Genomic DNA, 27,633 nt, shown 5'->3' with positions numbered 1-27,633 from the left:
GGAGGCAAAAATATGCTGTATTCAGTGTATAAGACACACCCAGATTTTCACCTTCTTTTTTGAGGGAAAAAGGTGCGTCTTATGCTCCGAAAAATAAGATATTCCAATAAAACTTGCTTTTGGCAAACTATCACTAGGAATAAGCTGAATTCCTGAATTTGAAATAATTTGAGTTCAAAATACCTGTTTAAAAGAGCAACTCCCCCCCCCCAAGTTTGAAATGGGCTGCTCTTAATAATCTGTTCCAAATTCAATATGGCCTCATTTCAAGTTCATAGCATTGTGAAATTGTCAAATCAGTACAGCCAGTTTCAAACTGTAAATAATTATTTCAGAATGCTTTGCATACCCATGGTAATTATATGCTAAGTGTACTTTCATAATGTTTCTTCATTATTTGTCTAGATCAGGGGTGTGAAACTCAAGGCCCAGGGGCCAGATCCGGTCTGTGGGGTGCTTAGATTTGGCCCGCAGGGTTGCTCTGGAAACAGCAAAGGACTGGCCCATGGTGCATTTGCCAGTGAAAACAGAGCTCAGGAGAGCAGCATATGGCCCTCCCGAACTTTTCATTGGCAGAGGGTTGCAGGAGGCCGTCACAGTCGAAAATGGAGCTCAGGTGCCCATTTTCTCTGGTAGAGAAACCACCAGAGGTGCCTCCAACACAGGTGGCATCAAGTTGGCCACCCCACCCACTCCCATCTCTCCCTCCCCAACGTCAAATACAACCCTAATGCAACCCTACATGAAATCAAGTTTGACACCCCTGGTCTAGATCTTTCCAGAATTGTTGTTGGGGGGGGGTGATTTACAGTTCACTGGGTCTTCTTTTGTCCCCTTTTTCAAGGTGACAAAATAGATAGGATTTATTCCCCTCCAATTATTTGTGTCTTTATCAATTTTCCAGACTTTCTCAAAAATAATACTATGTTTCCTTAATTGTAAAAAAAAAGAAACCCAACAACTTCACATATAAACTTTGCATAAAATAACTGTTGCTGATGACAAGGAAAAAAGCAATTAAAAATAGCTAAAATATAAAATGTCTTTATTTCTCTTGAGACTTCAACTTTTAATAAAGGATGCTAAACTAGCGTATAATCATGTGAAGAGATTAAATATTCCACAGACTGCCCTGAATCGGTTTCAGGAAACAAGTGCTAGGCATGTCACTTGATTTTGATCAGTGATCCAAGTTCACACTATAAAAAAATCAGGAATTAATTAGGATGTTCATTCCAACACCTTTCACTACGTGCTTTTACACATTATACAATCAGCCAGAGGATTCAAGCTTCCTGTACTGACAAAACAAGAAATAAAAGACAGCTCCATATATACATATGTAGGATATAATACCACATATTCTGATGTGAATATCTTCATTCATAAATGGAATTTTACCAGCTGGTGGTAAGTAACTTTTCAATATCTCCTACATTTGTGAAGCAAAGGCTGCACAGGAGATTACCTCACTTCTGTCTGGTACTGTATTTGGTTCACACATGTTTAGGTATGATGGTTTCTTTTCTCCCATCCTTCTGTTTTACAGATTCATCTGTTGGATAGAAGTATCAAATTTGGCTAGGTTCTGATATGTGTTATACCTAGTTTTCTCCCTCCTTATTTTGTATGTCTGTAAAGAAAAGTATAGCTTTTAAAGTTGTACTGTTACTGCAGCCCATTACTTATCTCCTACATTCTTGCCCACCACATATTCTTTCTTTATTTTGATTTGGCTATGAATAAGGTAGAAGTGATATGATTCTAGGCAAATTGAGGAGAAAACAGGAAGATAGACGAATATTTTGGGGCTCAGTGAGAATAGAAGAGAGTGTAGAAGAAGAATAAATGGCACCATTAATATTTTCATAGGTCTTTCGCCTTGGAGCAGAAGTTAAATCTCAGCTGGTTAATACAACTATTAGGGGGGAGCTGCATTCTTTTATGATCTGAGGAAAAATCTCTGTGCATCTGTAATATATATGGAATTATAGAAGTAATGTATGGAAGCTGACTTACTTATGGATTTCTTTTAGGTTTTCTATTATTTTTGTCTTTTATTATTTCTTAAATGAAAGAATAAGAAATAATAAGAGTTCTTATATAACTTAATACATGCACAGATACAGATATAGATGTTTCTGTATGGAGGATCATTCTGTAAATGGACATTGCAGATAACAAAGAATTTACATGAGCCATTGCAATGCGCTCTACTTGAGGTTGTTCATGAAGCTACAACTTGTTTGAAATGTAGTGGCACAACTAGTAATGAATGCCACTCAGTATGCCATGCTGCATTGGATGCTACTTGGCTTTCCAATGCAATTCAAGGTGTTGGTTCTTACGTATCAAGCTTTGTATGGCATAGGGCCTGTATACATGAGAGACCACTTGTCTCCAATTGTTTCTACTTAATCAGTCATTCCAGCAGGATGGGTGTGCTCCTGGTTCCCTCCATTAAAAGTTGCCATCTTGTGGGACTGAGAAACTATACTTTCTCGGTTATGGCCCTCATGCTCTGGAATAGTAACCCTGTTCACCAGAGATAAGGACAGTGCTCTCTTTTCTAGGGTTCTCAAAAGCTTTGAAAATCTGGTTTTGGTGGTACAGTGGTTAGAGTGTAGTACTGCAGGCTACTTCTGCTGACTGCTGGTTGCCTGCAATTTAGCAGTTCAAATCTCATCAGGCTCAAGGTTGACTCAACCTCCCATCCTTCCAAGGTTGGTAAAACAAGGATCCAAATTGTTGGGGGTAATATGCTGACCCTGTAAACTGCTTAGAGAGAGCTGTAAAGCACTGTGTAGTGGTATATAAGGCTAAAAGCTATTGCTATTGGTCTGAGGCCTGGGATTAATATTTATTATTTATTTAATGGACCCTGTTTTATTTTGTGGATTTTGTTATTCAAACATTTTAGTCTGGGTTGTCCATTGATTTAATATTTTTAAATGTAATATTAATTATGCATTAATTCAAGATGGCTTACTATACCATAACTATTATCCAGAATGCCCACCTTATTTGGTGTCTTCCACAAATAGTTTATACAGAAGATCAGTATTCAATATATCTCCCCTCCGCAGGTAAAGGAGAAGAATTTTCTAACTTAGATTTTGCAACAGAGAGGATACAAAGAAGTAAAGAACGTACATGCCAATGGCTTTATACACAAGTTTGGGATTATGAAGAAGCTAGTCCCATAACTGAAAAATGGTGAGATCATTGCTTTTAAGTTAAATGTTTGGATTTTTCTAATATTGCATGTAATACAAAACCCATCTTAATTATTCTAAAGGAAATACAGTTCTCCCCCCCACCTCCACAAGGGTGCTATTACTAAGTTTGAAACGTGCTCCTGTTAAGAATTAATTTAATAACAATTTCATTTCATTCTGCCAGTTTTTAAGCTATTGTTATGACACACCAGCATGGAGTATCTCTTTAATATAACCATGAACATATTTTTTGTTAGAAAGTAGAATATTTTTTATGAACAGAATAAAAATATTTTTGGATAGTTTTTAAATTGTGGAATGAATTTAAATAATATAACTTAACAGCCAACCAGCTACAATAAAGGATGCTGTAATATGCTAAAATGTGGCAGGTGAAATTTTTGAACTAAACATGGACTAAGCAGGAGAGTCAGCAGCAAAGTGAAGGACTAAATTTGAGGGAAAGATGAAGAAATGTAATTAGGTCAAAAATAGAAATATTTTTATTCTTTAAAAATCACATATATAAGTATTCATTTTCAATAGCTGAGAAAACATTTTTTTTCTTTTGATTTCCATTGCTCTTTTTTAACTCTTGTTTTAAATTGGAAAAAAAAATACTTGAAGCAAAATATGGCTTCTTGGCTTCAAGTATCATATCTTGCATGGTATGTATGCCTTAAAATGAGATATAGATATTTCTGCTGTGTTCCGTAAAAATATAGAAAATCAGTTTATAATCTTTTCAACTGTATTTTAAATAATTACAATTAAAAACATCAATTAATGAAGCATTAACTTTGAAAAATGATTGTTATGGTTATATACTATTTTTTAAATCAAATATTCTGATTTCTTGTGTTTTCTTGCCTGAATGTATATTTTAGATGAAAAAATACTAAATTAAAACTTCATACTTTTTTCATCTTAGCATTTAATTATTGAAAGAGAATTAATTTTCCAATAATTAAATTTAAATTAAATTATCTTTGCATATAATTGCATTTTAATACTTGTTAATCTTTTTTTTAAAAATCTAGAAAAATATTATTTTAAAAAATGTTATTCCCTTATGCAATTTGAATGGTTTCTAAATTGTAATGAGTTATTTCTGTACACCTATATGGCACACAAATAACTATAGGTTATGTATTAAGATAATATAAATGTTATAATTGATTCTATTACTCTGAATATTATGGTAAAGCACTTTATAGAAACACGTGTTCAACAGCTGTTAAACATCTGACAAAATCCAAGATTATTGCACCAGAGGTACACTTTCAATTCACTAGTAAATTTGATAAATTTGTATTTACTCAATAACTTACGTTTTAAGATTTTTCTTACTGCTTACTAGAAGTACCAAATTACAGGTAGTCCTCGAGTTACAACCACAACCGAGTCCAAAATTTATGTTGCTAAGTGAAACATTTGTTAAGTGAGTTGGTCTCATTTTACAACTTTTCCTGCCACAATTGTTAAGCTAGTAACCTGGTTGTTAGGTGACTTTGCTTAACATAAGGTTGCAAAAGTAACTCACTTGACCCCAGGATACTACAACTGTCATAAATATGAACCACTTGCCAAACATCTGGATTTTAATCATGTGACCATGGGAATGCTGCAATGGTTGTAAGTGTGAAAAATGGTCATAAGTCACTTTTTTCTGTGCTGTTGTAACTTTGAATGGTCACTAAATGAACTACCTGTACTTATTCTGGTTAAATTGTTAAATTGTTAAAAATATATGTTAAAAATTGTTAAAAATATATGTTTAAAACGGGAGCCAAATATGTTAATGATAGCAGATTAAAATGATAACATTTTAACAACCAATATAAGGAGTTTTACAGTCTACTTCTAAATGTCTTTCCCTCGGTGTAAATTCTACTGATTATTGTTAAACTTACTAATAAGTAAACAAATGCACTCTTAAGTCAGGAACCAACACTTGTACAATTATTTTTGTGTGTGATCAAGTAGAATTTAGATTTATCATACAGTCTTTATATAAAGCTACCTACTTTTGAAATATAAATATAATGTAGAATAAGTTATAGGTGGTCGCTAAAAATCATAGGCACACATTCCTAAGTCTCTGAAGTTGTTTTACTAGGGAGAAAAGTATATCCCACTTTAATTAACTTGGATGCATGTTGGACTGTCACTGATTTTGTACATATTTTCTAATCACTATTATAGTAAGCATTTCTTACCTGAGATAGATCCAGAAGTTCTCAAGGGAGGAAGAGTTCAGCTTGTGGTAAGATACTTTTCCATGATAAAAGTTTGCAATAAATGATGGAGGCTGTAATCCTGTGCATGCTTATCAGCACTAGTAACAATAATTACTTCTAAATAAAGATGTATATTGTAATAGTTCCAAAATATGTATTAAATGCTTAGGTTCTAATTTCTGTAATTTTATAACTCTTTACAATGTTTAAGGCTCTAACCACTTTGTCACCATTTGTTAAATTTTAAATTTATATAAAGTTTAGTTTCTTATTTCAGGGAGACATGCATTAACATTCCTATCATAGCTGTCAGAAATGGATAAGCAGTAACCTAGTATATTTTTTTTCAGTTTGTTTATCCATTTATGCTTATACTCTTTAAAGCTCTTTCAAAAAAAATGCAATTTACTGGCTTCTGAAAGGAGACACTTAATAAAAAAAATACATACATTTGGGAGCTATTTGCATAATTTGAGTTTCATGTTTTATTTATTATCTATGGAGTCCTAGGATAGAACATTGTAACAATCCTCAAGAAGTACAAAATAAGAACATGAAAATGAGCAGGGGAAAGGAAAGATTTTTTGCTGGAAATTGTAAGTAAACATTGAAAACCAGCAAAAAATGTCAAAAATGGTGATAAAGTGAGTGTAGGATGCTGCAAATGGTGTAAATGTAAGCCAGTTGCCAGGCATGCAAAATTCATTCATGTCATTGCAAGGGGGGTGCAGCTATTAGAACTTAGAAACCAGATCATAAGTATCTTTAGATGGGGTTCATCATCATGTTGAATGGTCTTTAAGCAACTGGTCATTAAGGAAGAATTTTGTTCCCTACGCCATCTGTCTGGTAAACTCGCAAGATTTGTTTTTCTTGCCATGTACATGCATGTATCCGAACTAGACTATGTTGTTTCTCTGTCTCATATAATATATGTGGGTATATGGATATATGCATATTTATTTGTTTGTTTATTGTTTATGTAGTGCATATTGGAGGTAGTGACCCTTTGAGCTGTATGCAACCAAATTTCATTTTAAAGTATGCCAATTAGTGTACATTTAAAGTGACAATAAAATTAGTCTAAGTACCTACACTGAATTGGAAATTTGTATATGTGTGTATATTCATATTCATGTTTGCACAAACACTTTAGATCAGATCTGTCAAACTTTCATCATCACGGCAGCATCACGTGACATATTGGGATTTTTTTTTCCCCTTTGCTAAACTGGGCTTGGCCAGTGGGTGACACTTCCGATCCACAGGCTGGGAGTTTGATAGCCCTGCTTTAGATTCAAAGAGGGAGTCTTGACTTCTTGACTTCCTGGGCACTTGTATCTTTTTCATGGCAACATAATACTTTTTTGTTGTGTTAATGCTATACAGGTAGTTCTCCAGAAACAATAGGCCACTTAATGATGAGTCAAATTTATGACCAACACCTCAAAACTATATGCAACCTTATTTCAAAGTTACGACAGCTGTGATGCCAACCCCTGCCTCTCTCCCCCCCCCCATCCCACCTGCAATGCTTGGGCTGGTTCCCCATGCCTCCATTTTCAGGGGCTTGCAGAAATGGCTATCGCTTTCAGAGTTTCGGCTAGGCAGTGGGAGGCTGCAAAATTCTCCTGCCCCTTCTCTGGCTTTGAGAAGCCAGCCCTTGCATAAAATGCAGCTTCAGGAAAACCTTTCCAAAACCTCCCCCTTCCTTAATTCCCCCATCCCACCCCTTCCCACCCCTTCCTTCAGCTATATTTCTTCAATGAAAAAACAAAAACAATCTTTCCCCCCCCATGTCCCCCCCTCCTGCCGCCCAAAATTAGGTACTAAAACTAAACTCTCTCTCTTTGGTCTCTGATATGTATCCCTTTTTTAAAACCTTACCTTGACTCCAGGCTGAAGAGTAGAGGAACAAAGCAAGGAAGGAAATAAAATCTTTCTGCAGTTTTTTCCCCTAAAGAAAAAAAATCATCTCTTAAAAGTTGTGCAACAAAACGGAAGACTCTGGGTCTTTGCAAGCTTTAGCTGTCTGCCTTTAAGTCCTTACTAGGTTCTACAGGGAGTCAGAAGGATAGGTAAAGTGTGCAAAGACACAACATCCTCCATTTTGTTACACAAATTGTAGATGAAAGGTTGGGGTTTTTTTGTTTTTTGTTTTTATTTGAAGGGAAAAGTGCAGAAATATTTTATTTACTTGCTCACTTTGATCCTGGAGTCAAGGTAAGGTGGGTCTTTGTTTTAAAGTATGTCAGCTTCCCACTTCTTTTACTTTATATTTCTAAAAAAAATATACATATCAAATTAGGTAGGAAAGTTGGTGGCCATCAGAAATGTTGTCTGCAAACATATTGATAGCCTGAGCTCATTTTAGGAATATATTAATACCACCCACATGTACATTTTATGGTAGCACTGATTTTGCCATAAATATTAATCTATACACAAACTGATATTTATATATGTATATACACACATAGAGATTTCATAAATACAGATAGTCCTCGATTTACAACAATTCATTTAGTGACCGTTCAAAGTGCAGTGGTACTGAAAAAAGTGACTTATGATCAATTTTTACACCTACGACCATTGCAGCATCCCTGTGGTCACATGTTCATAATTAGGATGCTTAGCAACTAACTCATATTTATGACAGTTGCAGTGTCCCGGGGTCATGTCATCATCTTTTGGGACCTTCCACCAAGCAAAGTCAATGGAGAAGCAAGATTCACTTAACAACAGTTTGGCTAATTTAACAACTACAGTGATTCACTTAACAACTGTGGCAAGAAAGATCATAAAATGGGGCAAACTCACTTAACAAATGTTTCACTTAGCAACCGTAGTATTGGGCTCAATTGTGGTCATAAATTGAGGACTACCTGTATTACATTTATAAGTTATATAGGGCTCTTCGTAGAAACCAAATTAATAAAGATTTTAGCTTCAGAAAATATGATCCTTATGTGAAAGTAATTCTTCTTTTACTTAGAAATTTGCTTATATATTTATACCAATAATTCTATGATCTAAATATCTATATATCATCTATATCTACATACATCTATATCAGTCGTTTATAATTTAGTTATATAATGAAGGTGAAATAACTTAAACCACTGTAGAATTGATAAAACAGATACTTGCATAGGATTAAGTGGACATATGACAACAAGAATCAGATATAACATTTCTGGCATTCAGTTCCAACTTTAAATTACAGACTGCCCAGTAAATGATCTTAAGCTGTTTAAGGTTTCATCAGTTGTCTGCAAGTTTTATTTTCTTCAAAATTACAGTACTAAAATGTTGTCTTTTGTTGCTGCGCTGATTCTGATCACAAACCACAATTTTAAGATCGCCTCCCATTTACCAAAATGCTTTGACATAGTGCATTTGTTCAGAATGGGCAGCAATAAAGGATTGTGGGATCATTCTGAAGAAGATTGTTTGACAGAGCTGGCTTGTTTATTTGAGAGTAATGTGAGCTGCATTCAGAAAATGTCATATTTTGTTTCTTGATTGTGTACATTCTCTCTCACTGATTCCAGACAAGCCCTGTAAGGAGAGAAGATACGGATTTAGAGCTTGTTTCCCTGACCAGTGGAAGTACTTTGACTCAGAACAGAGAAAAAAATAATCAGCCACACAGACACTCTGCAGAATCTTCAAGTAAGCTGGTTTTTTTTTTTCTTTTTAATAATAGTAGATAAAATTCAGATCACCTGATTCGTTTCCACATTACAAATGTTTTTAGTAGCGTGGTCAAGTTTTTGCTTTGGATTCTGTCCTTTGAAATGTTATTCTGTTTCTGTTATGTATATATAGGGTATATAAAACTATATATGGGCACATTTAAAATGTATGGACTTGAAAAAGTTTTATTTCTGTGTGTGTTAACTAATTAAATGTATCTAGAAAAAAAGGGAAATCTTTGTATATTTAAGTTTATAGGTGCATATATATTGCCTTATAAATTCAATTATGTGAAAAATTAGAGTTGTCAATGGTTTTGTTTAACTTGAAAACTGTAATTTAATTACTTATTCCTGTAGGCCTTACCAAACCCTTAATATTTAATTTCCTAAGGCAGGTACTTATCTCATTTTTAAGCCACAGTCCTAAAACCATTTGCTTTTTGGCAGCTTTCACTTAAATAAATGGCTAATGTGCTTTGCTTTCAATGATTTAAATAATCATTATTTATGAATAAATGAGAAGACTACTTTTTATAATTTTAATTTCTACAGAATGTAATGAAGTGGCAGCTGCAACAAATTTATATTCTTTTTTCTAAACTTCTTATAATGTTGAATTGCAAGTAAGGGCCCGCCCAAACAATTATATTAGGAGCACTGGAGAGCATGCATAATCCTTGTGATTTTGTTTCAAATTTAATACATGTGTGTATGCTTGCACACATGCATATACATGCATACACACACAATAAATAATTAGCCTGTTACTTTAAAAAAAATCTTGTGGAGATAATTGCTAATGGATACAATTTTAGCTCCTTTATTTGGAGCTATCTCAAATGTTTAATACTGCATCCTAAGTACATTGCTGGTAAGTCTTGAGAACCAGAATGGATTTACTTCTGAGAAATTATGGCAAGGATTACACTATATGGAATAGTACTTTCCAAAATACTTACATAATAATATTTTCATAATAATATAAAACTATAGTATTTTGTTTTGCTCCTGCCACTGTTAGATAATTACAATTATTATCAATACAGATAGTATTCATTTTACTTGGATCAATAGAAAATCATATGCATTATATTAAATGAGACATACTGAAGTTTGGGGTGTTCAAATTCTTCTCTTTTTTAAAAATAAATCTAGTATCATCAAAGGTATGCTTATTTGCAGAAGAAACAATCACCTGTCAATATCTTCTGTTTTCTTATGAAGCATTAAAAGCAATTCCAATACCTGAGTAACTTATGTAAAGAGTAAAATCTTTTACTTCCCTGTTGTAATTTAAACTGGTACTGTATTTTGGAAGTAGAGAAAATAGAGTAGATGCATAATATAAAATTGAAATTGTAGATAGTGGGTGCTTTAAATATATAGATATAATGGAATTGAATAGAAGAACTAAACATTTCATGCTTTCAACCCAAAGAAAGCTATTTTTTATCTTGTTGTCTAATCAGAATCCATACCCATACTTATATATAAATTTTTGAATGAAATCCAACAGGATTTTCTCCTTTCAATGTAATACTAGACTAAATAGGAACTGTTGGGAACATAGCTGTGCTCTTCCACAATTATCTTTCATTTCAGTATCTTTTTAAAAGATGTCTTCATGAGCTACATCTTGTGGTTTTAGATTTACATGGTTATCTTATAGCTCTTGAAACCAGATGTTAGTGTTTGTTTTTTCTTTTCTTTTGTGAATGAAAACAGTTCTAACTTTCTCCAGAGGATAGGAAGTAATTAGCATAAGAGATGGACAAAGAAACAATTTATAACTATATAATATTTGTTAGCAACATGTAGTGATAAATACGGAATTCACATCTTATGCAGAAACAATAGCCTTGAAGGGGTTTTAAGAATAAACTCTTTCATAAGAAAATATCATTTTCAAAATCTCCAATGAAATTCCTCCCTTTTTTTCAACATATTTGAAATTTTGCCAAATTTAAAATTATGCCTTAAGATATAGAATTTAACTCAATTATATTTTCTCACTTGGCAAAATTAGAAACCTTATCAAAAACATTACTCAATATCAACATTTTACATTACTGATCAGCTCTTTATATATAGTTTCCTGTGTGGTTCTTATAATTTCAGTGAAGAGTTCACTGCATATCCAGAGTTGTTCCTAATGATATTCTAGTGCATTATAAACATTTTCAGTGCTTTAGAAGTAATATGAATGCTTCTTTGTATTAGTAGATCTGTAATTGACCAACAGACAATGGCTAAAACCCACCAAGAAATAGCAGCAATGTTAAAAATTCTGGAAAATAGAATCTGTTTGGGGCTTAGTTGCTTGGAAAATTTATTCCATAAGTAGACTTACGGCATTTACAAACATGTAATTCAGCTACTTATAGAGATGAAAACCAGGTATTGAGTGTTGTTGCTTGCAGCTATTGCATATCAAGTTTCTTTTAAATTCAACATGGGAAGATGATATTCATAGGGATGTAGTTTAGAAACCAAATACAGCACATGGTATCTCTGGAAAGCTGCCTCTTCACATGGCAAGTTCATTTCCCATCTGATAGTAGTTTTTTCAATTAAAATAAATTGAATCAGAAGGTGACATGCTGCAATCTCTAACTCTATCTTTGTTTATAATAATGCTTCTGGATGATTCACTAAGTCTGTCCATTCTACCACTGCCTGTTGTCTCTCTATTCTGCAAATTGTTCTCTTCCAGCAAACAGTTTTCTCAAACAGACATACTGAAAAGCATGGAGAAGAAGAAGCAGTAATTACTATGGGGAGATCAGTAGATACTGAAAGACAGACAAACAGATGTCTATGCCAGTTTTGGAGACCTGACTATAGAATACTTCAGTTAGAATGGCCTAAAAAATACAATACTCATCAAACTACATAGGATGACTTCTTAGTTTATTTTCCAATTTTTCCCAATATCCTCTGCTGCAGCTTTCTATAATTACCCATATTTAATGGATATTCTGCCTGAAAGGGTAAGTGTAGGCTGGCTGGTTGCCTGGCTAGCTTGTTGGTCTGAGGAAGGGAAATTACAATAAACAATTGTTTGTTAAGAGGAAATTATTTAGTATCATAAGAAAGGAAATACTTTTGCTAATGTTATTGTTGCTTGCACATTAAGATCTTTACCTTTTAAACTGGAGCTTTGGAATACCATCTGGAAATACAGTATTTTACTTGAAGTCTAATGTATATTAATTGATCATGGTTTTTAAGCTGAATTCCTGTTCATAATCTATCATCAATAAATCATATTGAATGTGTGCCATAGAATTGGAATATGCCAACCTTACCAGAAACAAAGCTTTAGTAAACTTGGAGTGCATTCAATGATATCTAGATACATAGATGCATATAGAAGCCCAAATTCCATAGCTTTAACTGCAAAGCAATATTATATCAGTGGGATAATGCTTACAGCAGCAACAGACCACAATAATGCTTTCTTCACCAGTCTCTTGAGCCACATCTCTATTGACACTTGGGGTGTTTTCCATTGAAGAGAAAAGCATCATTTACTTTAAAGCTGTGACCCCAAATGTAGAAAATCTCAATTTGATATCTATCTACTCTGTTTTATGCACTATTTCTTACTTATATTACCTTGATTTTTCTTGATGAGTTAAAAAATGTCCAAATCTGTGAAACTGATGTGCAAGAAATAATTGTAAGGAAATTACAAAAAAATAAATGGATAAAATATTTTTAAAGATCACAAAGTATATATTTGCTTAATTTTTCAGCTTCTTTATATTCAGCTAATTCTGAACATTTCAGGTTCCACTAAAACTATCAAAAAATCATTAGGTTTTAGGAAGTAGCAGGTAAAGGATTAAAAATATCAAGACAATTTATATATAATTAAATACTTGTTTAAAGTAAATATATTTATGCTCTTACATGAAAGATTGTTCAGTATTAAGTACATTATTGTTTCCAACATTTTTTTCCTGTTTCAGTATGCTGAATAGATGCATTGTGTTGCAACTGTACTGAATATTTACAAATCAACATTTGTGATCAAAGTTTTATAATCAATAAATGATTTAAATGTAGTTTGGATGCAGTGTCCCAATGAAACCTTACTGAAAGAATTATGGAAAGTTGTTGTTTTCCCAGTAAGCTTAATAGAAGATGACTGGATACAAATATTATCATTTGAATAACATTTTCTGTTTCTCTAGAAAAGGATACACCTTCACCTGAGAAATCACAACTGAGCCCTGCCCAAAAAGAACGGATATCATTTCGAGACCATCCAGTTCAACTCAGCACTGGATGGGGAAGTGGCAAAAAGAAAACCAAATTATTGAAATAGTAATTGACCTACAGCATTTAAATCTAAATGCAATTTCTTCTCAGTTGGCATACAAATTATCATCATGTTTTAATGTCCTAGATGCAAAAAAAAACTTAAATATTGTATGTGCTGTATTTAATTTTACTCTCTATGATTTTCCAACTTCTCATTTTTTGGCAAAGAAGTTTTGTAAATGTTAAATAAATAAATAAATGTTACTGAAATTTATTTTTGCAATGCAATTTAAACTTCAAAACCATCTGCAATTATAAACAAGTAATACATAAATGGAAGAATAAATTTGGAAGAAAATATACAATAATGGGTATATGATTTTATTGTAGTGTACAGTTGAAATGGCTTGCATAAAATATGTGTATTAAGACAGATTTGTTCAGATTATATATTTAAAAAATAGTTTAAAATGGTCCCCAAGTCTAGATATTTTGCTTGGCTAATGTGTAAATTGGAATATATAACTGTTAGGAATATGTATTTATAAAGAATAAAATATTAAGTGTCATATCTCTCCATACATATGAATACTATAAATACATTTTGTGTACAGACCTTTTCAGAAAGTATTCATAGTATAACATATCTAGATAAGATTGAAAAAGTGCATACTTACAGTCCATTTAAATTCAGCAATGTTAAGTTTTATTTCATATTGCTAAATTATGTTCATTCTATGGTGTTCTGGCAGTCTTTTTATTCTCCAGAAATAAACTGTTATCAAAAACTACACAATTATTTTGGTCTACCTTAATGGTTATTTGTAATTGTTAAAATCTTGTTTTTCAATGTCATAATAACTTTTCCCATTTCCATGAAATGATATCACTCTAACTAAATATGTTGGTTAATGCAGCAGATATTAGTGATAAAAACTGAGGTGGGGGTAATTACAATGAATCATCATCATCATCATCATCTATATTTGCTTATATATAATTGCATTCCACATTCAAAATTACTATCAAAATGGAAAAATAAGGATGAACAAAGATTCTAATCAATAAAATAAGTATGATATCCATACACAATAGTATGGCTGTATGTAAAACCTATTGTATCTTCCTTGACATACTAAAACTCCCATATTTTCTGTTTATATTAGTATCTTCAAATTAATATGAATTGAATATATTTTTAGAAGAAAACCACAACAATAGAGGTAATAAAGGGTATCAGAGATGTTATGGGTAAGCTATTAAAAATACACAATCACTTCCCAACAACTTAGCATTTACAAAATTAAGTTCTATATTTTAATTTATCATATCACTGTATATTTTTTTAATGGGACTGCAGCCTAAATAATTTTAGCTTCCTCAATTTACTTTTTAACTTCTTCAATTTCAGAATTGTGAATGCAAGTCAATTGAAAGCTAGTTGTGCAAAAAGTGGAGTGTAAAATGGTTGGTTTCAAGTTCAAATTTAGATATTTCCTGTTCTTGATTTATGGAATACAATTCTAGATTAATTTTCATTTTTCACTTTTGACTTAATGTAATAGTATTAAAGTTTAACTATGAAGTTTCAGCTTCATTTGTAGTGCATTATAATAAAAATATGTACTTGTGTCCCAGAATACAATCTGAATGAAATCATAAAAAAGGGAGGTACTGCTTCTTAGCATTATGGTGGGTTAAGAACCAATTGTCTTTTGTCATCAATATGAGTCAATTTTACTTAATGAATACTGTGAATATGGGAATGAGAACACGATTATCATGTTGTGGTCTCAACTCAAAGTTGTCACCCTAAGCTCACTAACTTGAAAATTGCAATCTAATTTGAGAATTATAATATCATTGATACCAATAAATGTATCTTGCAAATACATTATTGTTTTACATATCTGGGTCTTGTTGGAAACTAAAAGTGGTTTTAGATCTAAAAAAATTGAAATTTCAGATGCTTTGGGATTATTTTTATTTTTAGAATGTTAAGACAAGGGAGAATGGTTGGAAATAATCAATTTAAAATGATATAATTATTGTAAATTAATTAATACATAAAGGTATTTTTAAAACATTTGAAAAGCTACAAAAAGAATATCACTTTTTAAAAACAGCCAAATGGCAATGTATTCAGTTAAAATACCTATTATGTTTGGCTATGACCTTCTTACCAGCCTCTAAAAGTCCAGGTGTCTTACCTCTGTTGGTGAAAGTTTTTATAGGAGCTAAACCTAGAATTCATTATTACAAAAACTACAAAATGCTATAAAGATGGATTTAAAATTTATACTATATAGTATCTGTTATTGCAATTATAATTTAGGGTTTAACAACATAAGTATATTTCTTGTTTAAAAACATGATGTGATGGTGATATATTTTGACATTATAATAGATGTTTGAAAAAGAATGTTTGTTATCTTTTTATTACAGATGGAACAATTTTGAGGGAACATTAGTATGTATGTTTTGGATATATCCACTGGTAGTTTCTTCTTGGCTAGACAATAAATATTAATGGTAGAACAGTTTCTTGCAAGTAAATTAATGCTTTAATACAAATTAAACATAAATTATATTTGTACACTTTAGAACCTGTATGAAGGCTCTGAATATATTATACATCAATGGTAGTACAAAAAATTATTTGAGATCACTCTTAAAAAGATTTGTAAATATCAGATTTTAAGTATAATTCAATTAAGCCTGTCAACTCTCATACAAGATCAGATAATATGATTCATATCTATGTTTGATTTGTAGTTTGAAAACTGAATGCCACAATGATATTTGAAATAGACAAAATTGGTTATCTTCCCTTTCTCTATTTTTTTTGTCATTGTTTGATCACCTGTTTCTACTGTTTACTAATGCAGCTTTTTGTGATATTAATTTAAATTAAATGAAGTATACTCAAGAAACAAAAATACAGTTATGAATATAATTGTTTGAAATTTAATTATAGTAATTATGGAATGTGAATATGAACATGTATGTATGCCTGGTATTATTCCAGTTTCCTCTGCAACTCCAAAAAACACAGTTAATTAAAAGTGACAGCTGAGCTACAGAATTACATGTACAGTCATAGCATTTTTTTCTTATCTTTTTGAACCTTTATTGTAGCATAAAGATATCTGGCATGGCAACTCTCACTCTTCTAGATTTTTTTTTTATTCTTTTCACTCTTTTTTTAATTAATTTCTTAGAATATAAAATCCACAAATAAATTAGTAGGATTTGCTACAGATTTGCTACATACAACTCAAGCTACCTGCTTGAGTTTTAAAAATATCCCAATGTGTATACTATTAAAAAGGGCTGGAGCATTAAGGCTAAACATTGTCAAATATCTACTTTAGTATTAATGAGAGGAAGTTCCTATTAGTTTCATCAAAATTTGTATCTCAATGAAGTCAGGAGTAGTTGCTGAGGAATGGAAAAGTTCCTATTGCAGGACAAGTCAGCATCTCCTGCAAACTCACTGAAATACTATTTTTCCATCCTTCCACTCCAAAACAGACCTAAAGAACTTTTACTTTCTTTCACATCCTACCAAGCCCAAGTCTGTAACATTAACTTAACGTATTTCCCCCCTATTGAATCGCTCCAGCTTCTAGCTTCCCCCAGTTATAACAGATGCAATGTAAAGCTGGGTTCAACTATTGGGTGATTCTATGTCACTAACAGGAAAATCACTGATGAAATATTAGCACTTCTAGAGTACCTTCCTCATATCCCACATTGCAGAATGTGGGATTCCTAAAACTCTGTGATTCTTTCAGATTTATCTTTAGCCAATAGAAGTACAAGAATCCTATTTGTTGCAAAGTACCTGTCGGATTAGAACTCTTCAGTATTTTCTATTATTTTGGATAGGAATTAGACTTCATATATCGTGGATTATCTAGATTTCTTGGTGATTTATAATGAAATAACAAAAACAGGATGCTAAGCTGGTTTAAAGCAAAGAATGGAGATTCTTTTCTAAATATATCCCCTATTAGTTTCTTAGCCTGGGGGGAATCTGGCTTAATTCAGGTTGAAAGTCCAAATTGGGTGGCTTGAATCAAACCCTGGAACAGCAAAGCTAACGCATTTTCTCCACCAGCTGTGAGCTGCCATAGCTCTTTAGTAGAAGTGAAGGTGATGTCACATGTGCCATGCTGTCATCTGGCAAATGTCAAGAATCATGTGGTCTGCATTATTTGCACCATGATGTCATGAAATGCCTGGCGTCACATTTCTTCTGCAGACACCAAGTCTGCACACGTGGTCCCCATGAAAATTAGGTAATCCAGGGACATTGTTTCTTGTATCTCTAGTAGCTGCTCCTAAAGAAATCACATTTAGGTACTCAAACTCAAAAGCAGCTAAACTGTACGTAGGTTTGATCATATGTGCCAAAGCAGAGTTTCTTTCTCACTAATCTGCAGGCAATCTGTCTGATCAGTGCATTGCGAGTGTTCTTTGATTGTTGTATGGAGGCCCATTTAATTCCACTGGAACACATTTTATTTTGTTAGAGTGAATTTCAGAGACTTCCCTTCATGTCGGGAGGAGGTTTTTATTCTTATCTAAGAGAGCATGAAAGAACAAATATTAAAATTGGGTTTTAAATAGGAACAGTAGGCAGTAGCTGGCTAATTCAGCTGTGTCACTTCATATCTCTGAGAAAGAAAGAAAAAAGTCTCCAGGAAAAGAAACCATTTAGTCATAAGATTTTGATATTATGCCAATTTTCTACAAGCCTTTATGTAAGCAAGTTAAAAGGAAGGTGATTGGTTAACCAAAAAGTCTCAGCAGTTCTATTTTCACTCTGTGTTTGTGAGTGTAACTTTCCTATCAAACCAAAACTGTCCCATCCATGGAAAAAGATTTGACAATTCTATAGGACTTTAATCTAAGTTGCTAGAGGAGCAAACCAATATGGCTGGGGTGAGGAATTAAGTGAATGAAGCCCAAAAAACGGGGGGGGGGGGAGGAATTGTTCTTGGTTACTAATTGGGTTACTTTGAGCCAAACATTTTTTACTCAGCCCAACCCACTTCACAGGGTTGTTGTGGGGAAAATAAGAGGATTGTATGTCGATTTGTTTTGCCCAATTATTCGTAAAAATAATAAAAATAGAATATAAACAAACTATATTCTCCCTCCCTCCCTCCCTCCCTCCCTCCCTCTCTCCCTCCCTCCCTCTCTCTCTCTCTCTCTCTCTCTCTCTCTCTCTCTCTCTCTCTGTGTGTGTGTGTGTGTGCGTTAAAACGTCATATAGCAACATGAATGACATCAATTGGAACCTTGAACCAATCTAGGTTTCTCTATGAGGAATCCCAATGAAACAAAATCAGAACGATCCAAAGTGCTGAGATCAGCAGAGGCTAAACGAGCCACGCTGGTCTTTCAATCTGAAGCTAAGGAGAAAATCCCATCGTGGAAAGCGACGAAATCTTCGTCCACGGGTTGGGACGGAACTCTTCGTCGATCCAGCGAAACAAACACGAGAGAAGGCGATTCTTCTTTTGGTCCCCATGAGGCACCCTAGAAGTTGTTACAATCTCGACTTCTGTTTTTGTTCCTCATAATTTTCAGAGAAAATCACGAAGAATACGAGTCCTTCAGAAAAGCTCTCAACATCCACTCCAATGTCTCGGTTTTCTTTCAAGAAATGCCCCCCCCCCACCGCACTTTTTGGGCTCAGACCAAGGCTGGTCACAACCGCAGGGTCCAATCTTCCCGGCACCAAAACACCACGCAGGGCCACGTCCAGCCTTCCCAGAATCGGCCAAATTAAATCTCTGCTGGCCAAACCCAAATGGGCATGGAAAAGCGAGATCTCCGGTAGTCGTTACTTCTTTCTTCAAGATGTCTCGAAAGAAGTGGGTCCTGTAGATTCGAAGAAGCCAGGCCGGTTTGCCCACAGAAACCTCGTTCTGGTTCCCACTCGCCCCAGTTCGAGCAAGGGTTTTAAGACATCTTTAAGGGGAGATGGGGTTCAGGGACCTAGTTCCAACACTTGTCTATCCCAGGAGCTGCTTCTTGAAGGAGCAACTTCTATTGGCCCCAACCATGAGAGAATGTCTGCAGAGATTCTCAATCATTCTTAATCAACCGACCCCGGGAATGATGGGAAGTGGGGGCCGATAGAACGGGTGGACGAGTAGTCCGGTAGTCGGAAGTCATTTTCCTAAAATGCCAGTCGGGGACGAAGTTGACATCCGACCGACTTTGTTCATCCCAGGAGTTCATCCACGCAGTACAATCCCGAATATCTTTATTCTTCAGAAAAGCCAATGTGGTCATGGTCGGCTATCGGATGAATGCGGATGAATAGGAGGGTATCTCCTGGACCTTCGGGGCAAAACGGTGTCATTTTCTCCCCTACAGAAATTTAAATAACTGTCTGTCTGTCTGTATGTCTGTATGTCTGTATGTCTGTCTGTCTGTCTGTCTGTCTGTCTGTCTGTCTTCCCTCCCTCCCTCCCTCCCTCCTTCCCTCTCTCTCTCTCTCTCTCTCTCTCTCTCTCTCTCTCTCTCTCTCTCTCTCTCTCTCTCTCTCTCTCTCTCTCTCTCTCTCTCTCTCTCTCTCTCTCTCTTTCTTTCTTTCTTAGAAATTATCTCAACGGCTCTGGGCGGGTTACAATAAAACTTGGACCCTTGTTTCAATCCTGACCTGGACCAATAAAATAATTCATGCTTCACTGTTTAAAGGTCTTGGCCAAAGATGAGGGCTTATTTGTGGGGCCAGAGAGAGGTTATCTAGCTTAATTTCCAGAATTACCATTTTTAGCTGTCCTAAAATGGCTTTTCCTCCCCTCCTTTCTGTTTTGCACTTAGAAACCTCCAGGCTTGGGCTGCCACGTGGAAAAAGACAGAAAAGGAAGGTCACAACTCTGGAAGTAGGAAAATTACTACCACAAAACCCCAGGAGGCTAAACCAGCAAAGCCTTAGGCATAAGGTTAGCTGAGGTATAGTATTGGCAGAGTGGCTAAACAAGATGTCCTTCAGAAGCTCCAGACATACAATAGAGGGAGCAATAGTAGAGGTCCAGCCCCAGAGCAAGTGGGGTGGGAAAGAAAAAGATGCTCTTAATCCAGAATCTTTCCAACGGGTTACGGAGCCTTGGACTTGTGCCTGAACATGAACAAGCCAAGATAACTGTACCCTGAGGAGAGCTCCGAAACCAGGATGGGGATACAATCCATCAGTTTTCTGTTCTTGGACAATTTACACATGAACATGAGCTTCAAGAAAACTGGATTCCAAGGAAGAAGATTCCAATTTGAATTTGTGGATTCCTGCACAGAATGAAAGAACTTGGTTTTTGACCAGTCATGGATAAGAGTGCAGGCAAGAAGACTGCCCCCACTCACCTTCATCTTTTGCATAGGTAGCATTACACAACTGAAAGGAAGATAGTCGTGTCTGACAAAGAAAACTTGGCTTCATCCCTTTCTTTATGTTTAGTTTTCAGGTCAGTAACAACTGGAAAAGATTTGCCAGAGCTGCACAATCCAATCCTTTGCCTGTTTGTTCGGAAGTATGTCCAACGAGCATCTCTTGCTTATTTTAATTCTACTCAGTATATAAATCATTTGTTATTCTAACAGAATAAAAACAAAGAGGAGGAGGAGGAAGAAACAGCAGCTAATTTCTGAAACACCAGCCTCACCACATTTAGTTATTTATAGCTGGATTCGGTCATAAATCTTGATGCTATCAGACGTACTGCTTCCTATGCAATGCATATTTGAAAGTGTCAGGGAAAGTATTATTCCACAAAGAGATTTAATTCCAAACCAAAACTCTCTGGAGAAAGAGTAGTGACATCTGCAAGTCTAAAATTACAATATTACGCTCATTAACCCATGAGCAAGCTACACAGGATGGGCTGTATTGCTGCTATTTTAGAATGCTTACTGGAGGTGAACACACCAGCCTCAGCATTTTGTGGCAAATTAAAGATTAGAATACACATGTGGAAATTTATCTTGGTTTGTGTGTATGTATGTGTGTGTGCATATATATAATATTCATACATATATATTTATATACAGTATGTATATACATATATACATACATATATGTATGTGTGATGAGCCTATCACATGAGCAGTGGCCAAATTGATTAATGATGTATAAAAGCAGATATCTCTTTAATGGTAGTTTTTACACTGATGATGTTAGCAGAGGCTAACGAAAGCTAAGTGGGCAATATATTTTAAGTTCTGGGGTAGCAATGACTGGTTTTTCCTTTTATAACAACACCTGGAACTCGTATTTTTAGAATAATTGTGTGTGTGTGTGTGTTTACATACATACACCAAGATGATTGAATTAATTCTGAGCCATCATTTTTGTGCTGGTCGTTTGCTTGTTGCTGGTAAAATACTCAGATACCCAGCTGGAAAGTATTACCTAGAAAATAAAATCAAAAGGGTTTGTTATAATTAACGTTTATAAAGCTTATTACAAACCTACAATGTGTCATCCTGATAAAACATCAGCTCATAAAGCTGAATCAAAAGAAAAGATACAATTTGAGGAAAAGATAATTTAGCGAAAGAAATGCTTTATGAGAAATGATTATTATGTTGTGCACAATTTGTATGCCTGTCTCAATCTCTGGAAAGAAATGTGTAGGAGCTCTTATTTCTTTCTCATTAACACCATATTCTTGTCGCAAACTCCGAGTTCGAGCTGATTTCCTTTCATTTTATTAACATTCTGATCCGGGACATTTTTCTTTAAGGACAAATGCAGACCTATTTCTGAAGAGATTCTCCCCTTCCCGGAAAAATACTCAGACCTTTGTCTGAGGTTCAGGAGGGCGAATCAAGTCCGCCCTGTCCGACTGCTTCTCGGCCAGGTGGGGGAGCTGCCAAACCAAGCGCCCACTGCCCCTCGACGGTTCTACTGGAGCGAGCGGCTGCAATTTCCCCGCCGAATTTATCTGACACTCCCAGGGCCCACTGTGAATTCAGATCATCCTTGCTCTGCTTGTTGGGAAGTAGAACCCAGTTTCCCCTCCGCGCGCGCTCCTCCCCCCAGTTCTGCGACACCGGGTTCCGGGTGGAAAAGTCAAAGGAAGCCAACGCGGGAAAGGTGCACTCGCTCGAGTTTCTGGGCAAGTCGGATCCGAATTACGGTATAATTCGCAGAAGGCAACCCGGCTAGCTGCTCCCTCCTCATACAGGCATCCCGTTTGGGGTGCAGAGGCGACCTCTCCCTGCCTTACACTACACGAAGCCCTAGAACCGAGCTAGCAAACTGCATTATTATAAACTCCTTAAAAGTTTGAACCCAGAAAAAGGAAAGCTCTCTCTTTCAGACAAACAACTGTGTCCCCCGAGGTGAACTCTCGCAACTCTTGATACTGGCGTGTGGGTGAGGATGATGCCGAAGCTCGCTTTGCCTCTGGATTCTAAAATCACAGACAGGAAACGGGATGCCTGCCAGATCCCACCAGCCGCAGCCGGCAGACCCAAAGGTAAAGGCTCTGGGTACCGCAAATAGCTGGTGGGCGCTGAGCTCTGCTTCCTAGAAGATACGTTGATTCGATATGACTTTTAATGCTCGACGTTTTAAAATTCAGAATGCCGGCGGGCCCCGAGGTCGCCAGCTACCATACCCCTTCAGACGACCAAGATTTCTCGAGTCCTTTCTCTGCTTGAACGGAGGAGCTAAAATGCTCAGAAGTAGGAAGAGACGATCTGGAGCCCTTTTCCCTGCGCAGCTTTGGAATGGGCTGAACCCGACTCCTAGACCCAGCTTTCTTACCCGTTCCAAACAAGAATGCCCCTGCTCTCAGTCTGGCACCCTCTGTAATCAGGGCTTCGCTCGAACCCAGATGCCCACCCGCCACACCCCTGAAGCCGAAGGGTCTGCAGACCCAGGCTTCAAGGTACCTGCCAAGGAACACTGTACCGGTAGCCCTCAACCTATGAACACAATTGAGCCCTACATTCCTGTTGCTAAACCAAACATTTGTTAAGTAGATTTTGCTCCAGTTTTACCACCTTTCTTGCCACAGTTGTTAAATGAATCACTGCAGTTGATAAGTTAATAACCTTGACTTGGCTTGTCAGAAGGTCACCAAAGAGGGTGACTTGGGACACAGCTACAGAACCCCTTACCAAGCATCTGAATGTTGATTGCATGACTATGGGGGATGCTGCCAAGGTCATAAGTGTGGGAAAACGTTCCATAAGCCACCTTTTTGAGTGCCCTTGTAACTTTGAACGGTCACTAAACAAACTGTTGTAAGTCGAGGACTACCTGTGTTGTTTGCCGAGGGCCCTCGTTTCTGTTTCTGTCCAGAAAGGGTCGAGTTCTCAGATCACTTTGTTTCCAAACTGCTCGGGAACCTGGGCTTTGAAACCTGGAGGCCTTAGATCCAACCAGGATAGGACGGCCGCTTCTCTTCTTCGCCTAGAGGCGAAAAGGCTTTGGGCTGATTGTGGAGCATTCGCCGAGGCCTTTTAGCCACCCGATTCTCTCGAGGTGATTCGCCCGAGGCCTGTAAGGCTTATATAAAAAAAGCTGGACAGCCGGACGGCAGGGCAGAACGCGAGTCCGGATTCCCTTTGCCGGTTCCCTTTGCCCTCCGGAATATGACACTGAAAAGCGGGGGGGGGGGGGGACCTCGCAAATGGTTAAAAACCATCTGAGCGATCCGCTGAGCAATCCAATTATATTGCTCGACCTTGAACCGGGGCGTCTAGTAGGTGCTGATTCTATTTCTTAAAGGTTAAACGCCTCCGGCTCAGAAGCAGATTTCTGCCTTAAACCCACAGGATGCAATCGCTCCGGCCTTTTTTTTTTAATTTTATTTTAAAGGATTTAGTTTTATTTAGCAGCAGAAATGGCGCCATTCAAGCGGCCTTTGCTGAATTCAGGGAAGTTTACTCAGGATTAACTGCGTGTCGCCTCCGGGTCATGTTGGCTGCATCCATGCCATTCATTTCTAGCCTTGGACAGCGGAGCTCTTATGGAGCGGATTGTCAATTACAAATCGTATCATTTAGCCAGCGCTGCCCCTAGAAAAAGTCAAATTCTTGCTCTCCTGCCTGTAAGTCGACTTCACTGATCCGTGTCCCCCTTTGAGTAGTAAATGGATCGAAAAAGCAGCCGAGATGCATATTGTACATTCTTCTTGGTAGGATATGAACAACCTCATATATTCTGCAGCTAAACACTTAATATCAACTAATCTGAATCCCAATTACTTTTGGCTAGCCCACAGGTTATTATGTAACATTTTAATACATTTGTGGAATTAAGATTGCACAGCAATCAATTTTTCCTTTCCTTTCCAGGAACAACAACGGAAAAAAAATCTGAGACTTTAAACAAGAACATATTCCTTGGTCTATATAAGAAAGGAAAATATTTGCATTTAATCTTCATATTATTGGTCTTGGGATTTATCCCTTCACAGGTATTGGATTGGTTCATCTAGAAAGTGAGGCTGTGGTGTTTTTTTTTTTTTCCTTTTTCTTCTATTGGTAATAGTGGGATTTTAAAGTCTAGAACAAGCTGGATCTCAATTTTAAAATAAATAATGGGATTAAATATTGTGAAGATAGAATTCAGATATAGAAGCAAAAGTGTTGTGCAAAATGTAATTACCTCCTGTACATCACAGACAGCATACTGCTAGCAATGAATATAGTAATGTAAAACAAAAAACCAGGAAAGCCAGAGGGGTAGGGAGTCCAAGACTTGCTTTACAAGTCTTGTCTTAAAATGATACATTTTAAGAATTTTGCATGAACAGAGAACTATAGTTTGCTAAGTATTTTTTAAAATCATATTTCTACTTAAAACTAATTACAGATCTTCCTCTTGAAAAACTAGTTTCATCTGATCCTCAAAACTCATGTGCAAGAACTCATTCATTGCACAAGTCTAATTCTTTGCACAAAAACTTTTTTGGAACCGTGTCACTTTTGAAATTAACAAGAGTCAGTAATGTAGGTTGAATTGGATTGGATTGCACAGCAATTTGCACCAGAAAACTTTGCTTTAAGTAGAGCTCATTGACACACTAATTTTCAGAATTTCGGAGAAACTTGGGGGAGGGGAATGAGATCCAAAGGAAAATGAAATGCCTGAAAGATAGATATACTTAATTGTTGGCTCCAGAAGAGATAAAGAATCCTCCAATTGTAATGCCTCAAAGAATATATCTATTCCTGCCTGATACTTGCTGGAAACTGACATAGGGCCTCAAGCTGGTTTCAGGATATCCAGGGAGGGAGGACCAAGCCCTATAGAAGTTAAGGGGATTTCTATCCAGGTAGACATTTGCAAATTCACCCTCTGGGGCTGTAACCTCTTTTAAAAAAAAAAGTAAAATTGGATGGCTGTGTTTTCACCACAGGCTTAACTAGATTGTTTAAAGAGATGGTACTTGCATTTCCATTTGTTAAACTTGGTTACTTTAACCTTGGTTAAGTGCTTTTGGTAACTTTGCCTTGTTATACAACCCATATCTTTAAGGTTCTATGTATTACACAAACTCAGAAAGAAGTGGTTAATTTAGAAATCAAATTAGATTGAGAATTGTGAGGATTCGGTTAATGTTTTATTATGAGTTAAGTTTCTTAGGCTTCTCATTCAGAGTTGTGATTTTATGTGCATTTTTTTTCAAATACTGAGATAAGGACTTGTAGGCATCCTACACGCAATTGTGTGCATGTTTCCCTGGAAGGTCTTAAATGACTAACCATAATGTGGTTTGGTTGATTTCTTTTAGCATGTCATGTGAACTCAGCCATACTTTATGCCTTAGGATATTAATGTCTTCTCATCTAATAATCATCAAACCAATGTTAAATATAGGGTAACTGGCTAAGGATTTGTATACGTGGAGTCCTTGGTGCTCTCTGAGTTTGATACAGAGGTTTCATTACCAAACTAGGTAACATCATCAGTGCAATCCAACAGTTCAACCCTGAGTTATAAATATTGTCTTCTATCAGTATTTGTGTGGGTGTGTCATGTGTGAATAATTGAATTGATTAAATCAGTAATGCTAAATAGAGTGCGGTTTCTGACATGTGGCAGGTCAGTCTTGCAAGTAAAAGACTGATAAAAGACTAGGAGACTAGGCATCTCCACTGGAGACTAAGCTAGTTTTCAAGAGTTTGTGGGTCCATCTCTAGTGTCCATCCGGGGTGCCCTGCTACAGGAAAAAGGATAGTCAAAGCTTGATGCTGTTTGAATTAAGAGAAGGACGCAAGATCCAGATTGAACGGTCCAGATTGAATCACATTTGGAACCTCATTTCTTCGTATATGTTTCAAGCTAATTTTTTGATCCCTTTGAGAGTGATATCAGGGGTGGGGGATTGGGTCATAAAACCTGGTTTTAAATGAGTCACCTTTTTCACCTTAAACAGTGGAAAGAGAAGTTGTACTCAGGGAACCATCTGGAGCTTCCCTTGCACTAATTGCTATTGGAGCAGGACAAGGAGAGTTTTCCAGATATTTTAAGACCTCGTCTATCAATGGTAGAATCAGCTACATCATTTACTAATATGGGGGGGGGGGGGAGAGAGAAACCTGCACTGACTTTTTTCCTAACTTCATTTTTGTCCCCTAAGACACATGCCACCAAAATGCTGGACTGCTGCAACTGGCAAGCTGTTTTACTGAATTCAAGTGGAAGTTTGGGCAGGTACTGGCAGTCTAAACTTAGGGCCTATGGAGGGGGCACTAAGGCAATGGAGCTCCCCTACTTCTATAGATTAGACAAATACAGTTCGATTTCTGCTGTGATCACCTATATAGGCATAATTTTTAGTTGAGGTAATAAAAATAGTTGGCTAAAATATTTTAGTTATTTTAGTTTTCAGCACATCAAATGAATTATTAGCCGTTGGTTTAAATTGATGCACAATAACAAATATTTTTTTTTGCATAGACATAGAGTAGGTTAAACATCTTGCATAGATGTTACGTTTTCGCACATGTCCAGTGGAATATTCTGCAGCTGAGTTTCCACAAATGATGAAAAGATCCTGTTGGTGCTGCCAATTTGCTCTATTTGGGGCTCCCTGTCCAACCAAAAATTGAGAGGGGAGTTATCTTGAAATTAGATTTTATTTTTCTTCCTTTCTAGTGCACAGGATTGTGATATAGTTCCCTGGGCAAGTACAAGTGGGGATCAACTACATTAAATTAGTAGAT

At 36.0% G+C, this 27,633-nt stretch overlaps 1 protein-coding gene across 4 annotated transcripts in view; it reads left to right on the top strand.

Moving 5' to 3' along the window:
• LRRIQ1 (leucine rich repeats and IQ motif containing 1) overlaps nt 1–14,224 on the top strand; it is a 96,459-nt gene extending 82,235 nt beyond the window's left edge. For 3 of the 4 annotated variants that reach the window (XM_014072234.2, XM_087723388.1, XM_014072227.2), the window contains 4 exons: nt 3,087–3,216; nt 5,424–5,484; nt 9,013–9,133; nt 13,359–14,224. In XM_014072234.2, coding sequence (XP_013927709.2) covers nt 3,087–3,216; nt 5,424–5,484; nt 9,013–9,133; nt 13,359–13,492 — 446 coding nt within the window. In that variant the 3' untranslated portion in view covers nt 13,493–14,224. Of the gene's footprint in view, nt 1–3,086; nt 3,217–5,423; nt 5,485–9,012; nt 9,134–13,358 lie in introns of those variants that run through there. The other variant, XM_014072239.2, reaches the window with a different exon arrangement.
• Nucleotides 14,225–27,633: the final 13,409 nt, after the last annotated feature.

This window comes from Thamnophis sirtalis, unplaced genomic scaffold (assembly GCF_051295495.1).
Source record: "Thamnophis sirtalis isolate CommonGarterSnake01/CBP01778 unplaced genomic scaffold, rThaSir2_p1.2 scaffold_9, whole genome shotgun sequence".
In the NCBI taxonomy this organism is placed as follows: Eukaryota; Metazoa; Chordata; class Lepidosauria; order Squamata; family Natricidae; genus Thamnophis; species Thamnophis sirtalis.
Note: the sequence above shows the minus strand (reverse complement) of the source record. Positions and strands in the feature narration are given on the sequence as shown.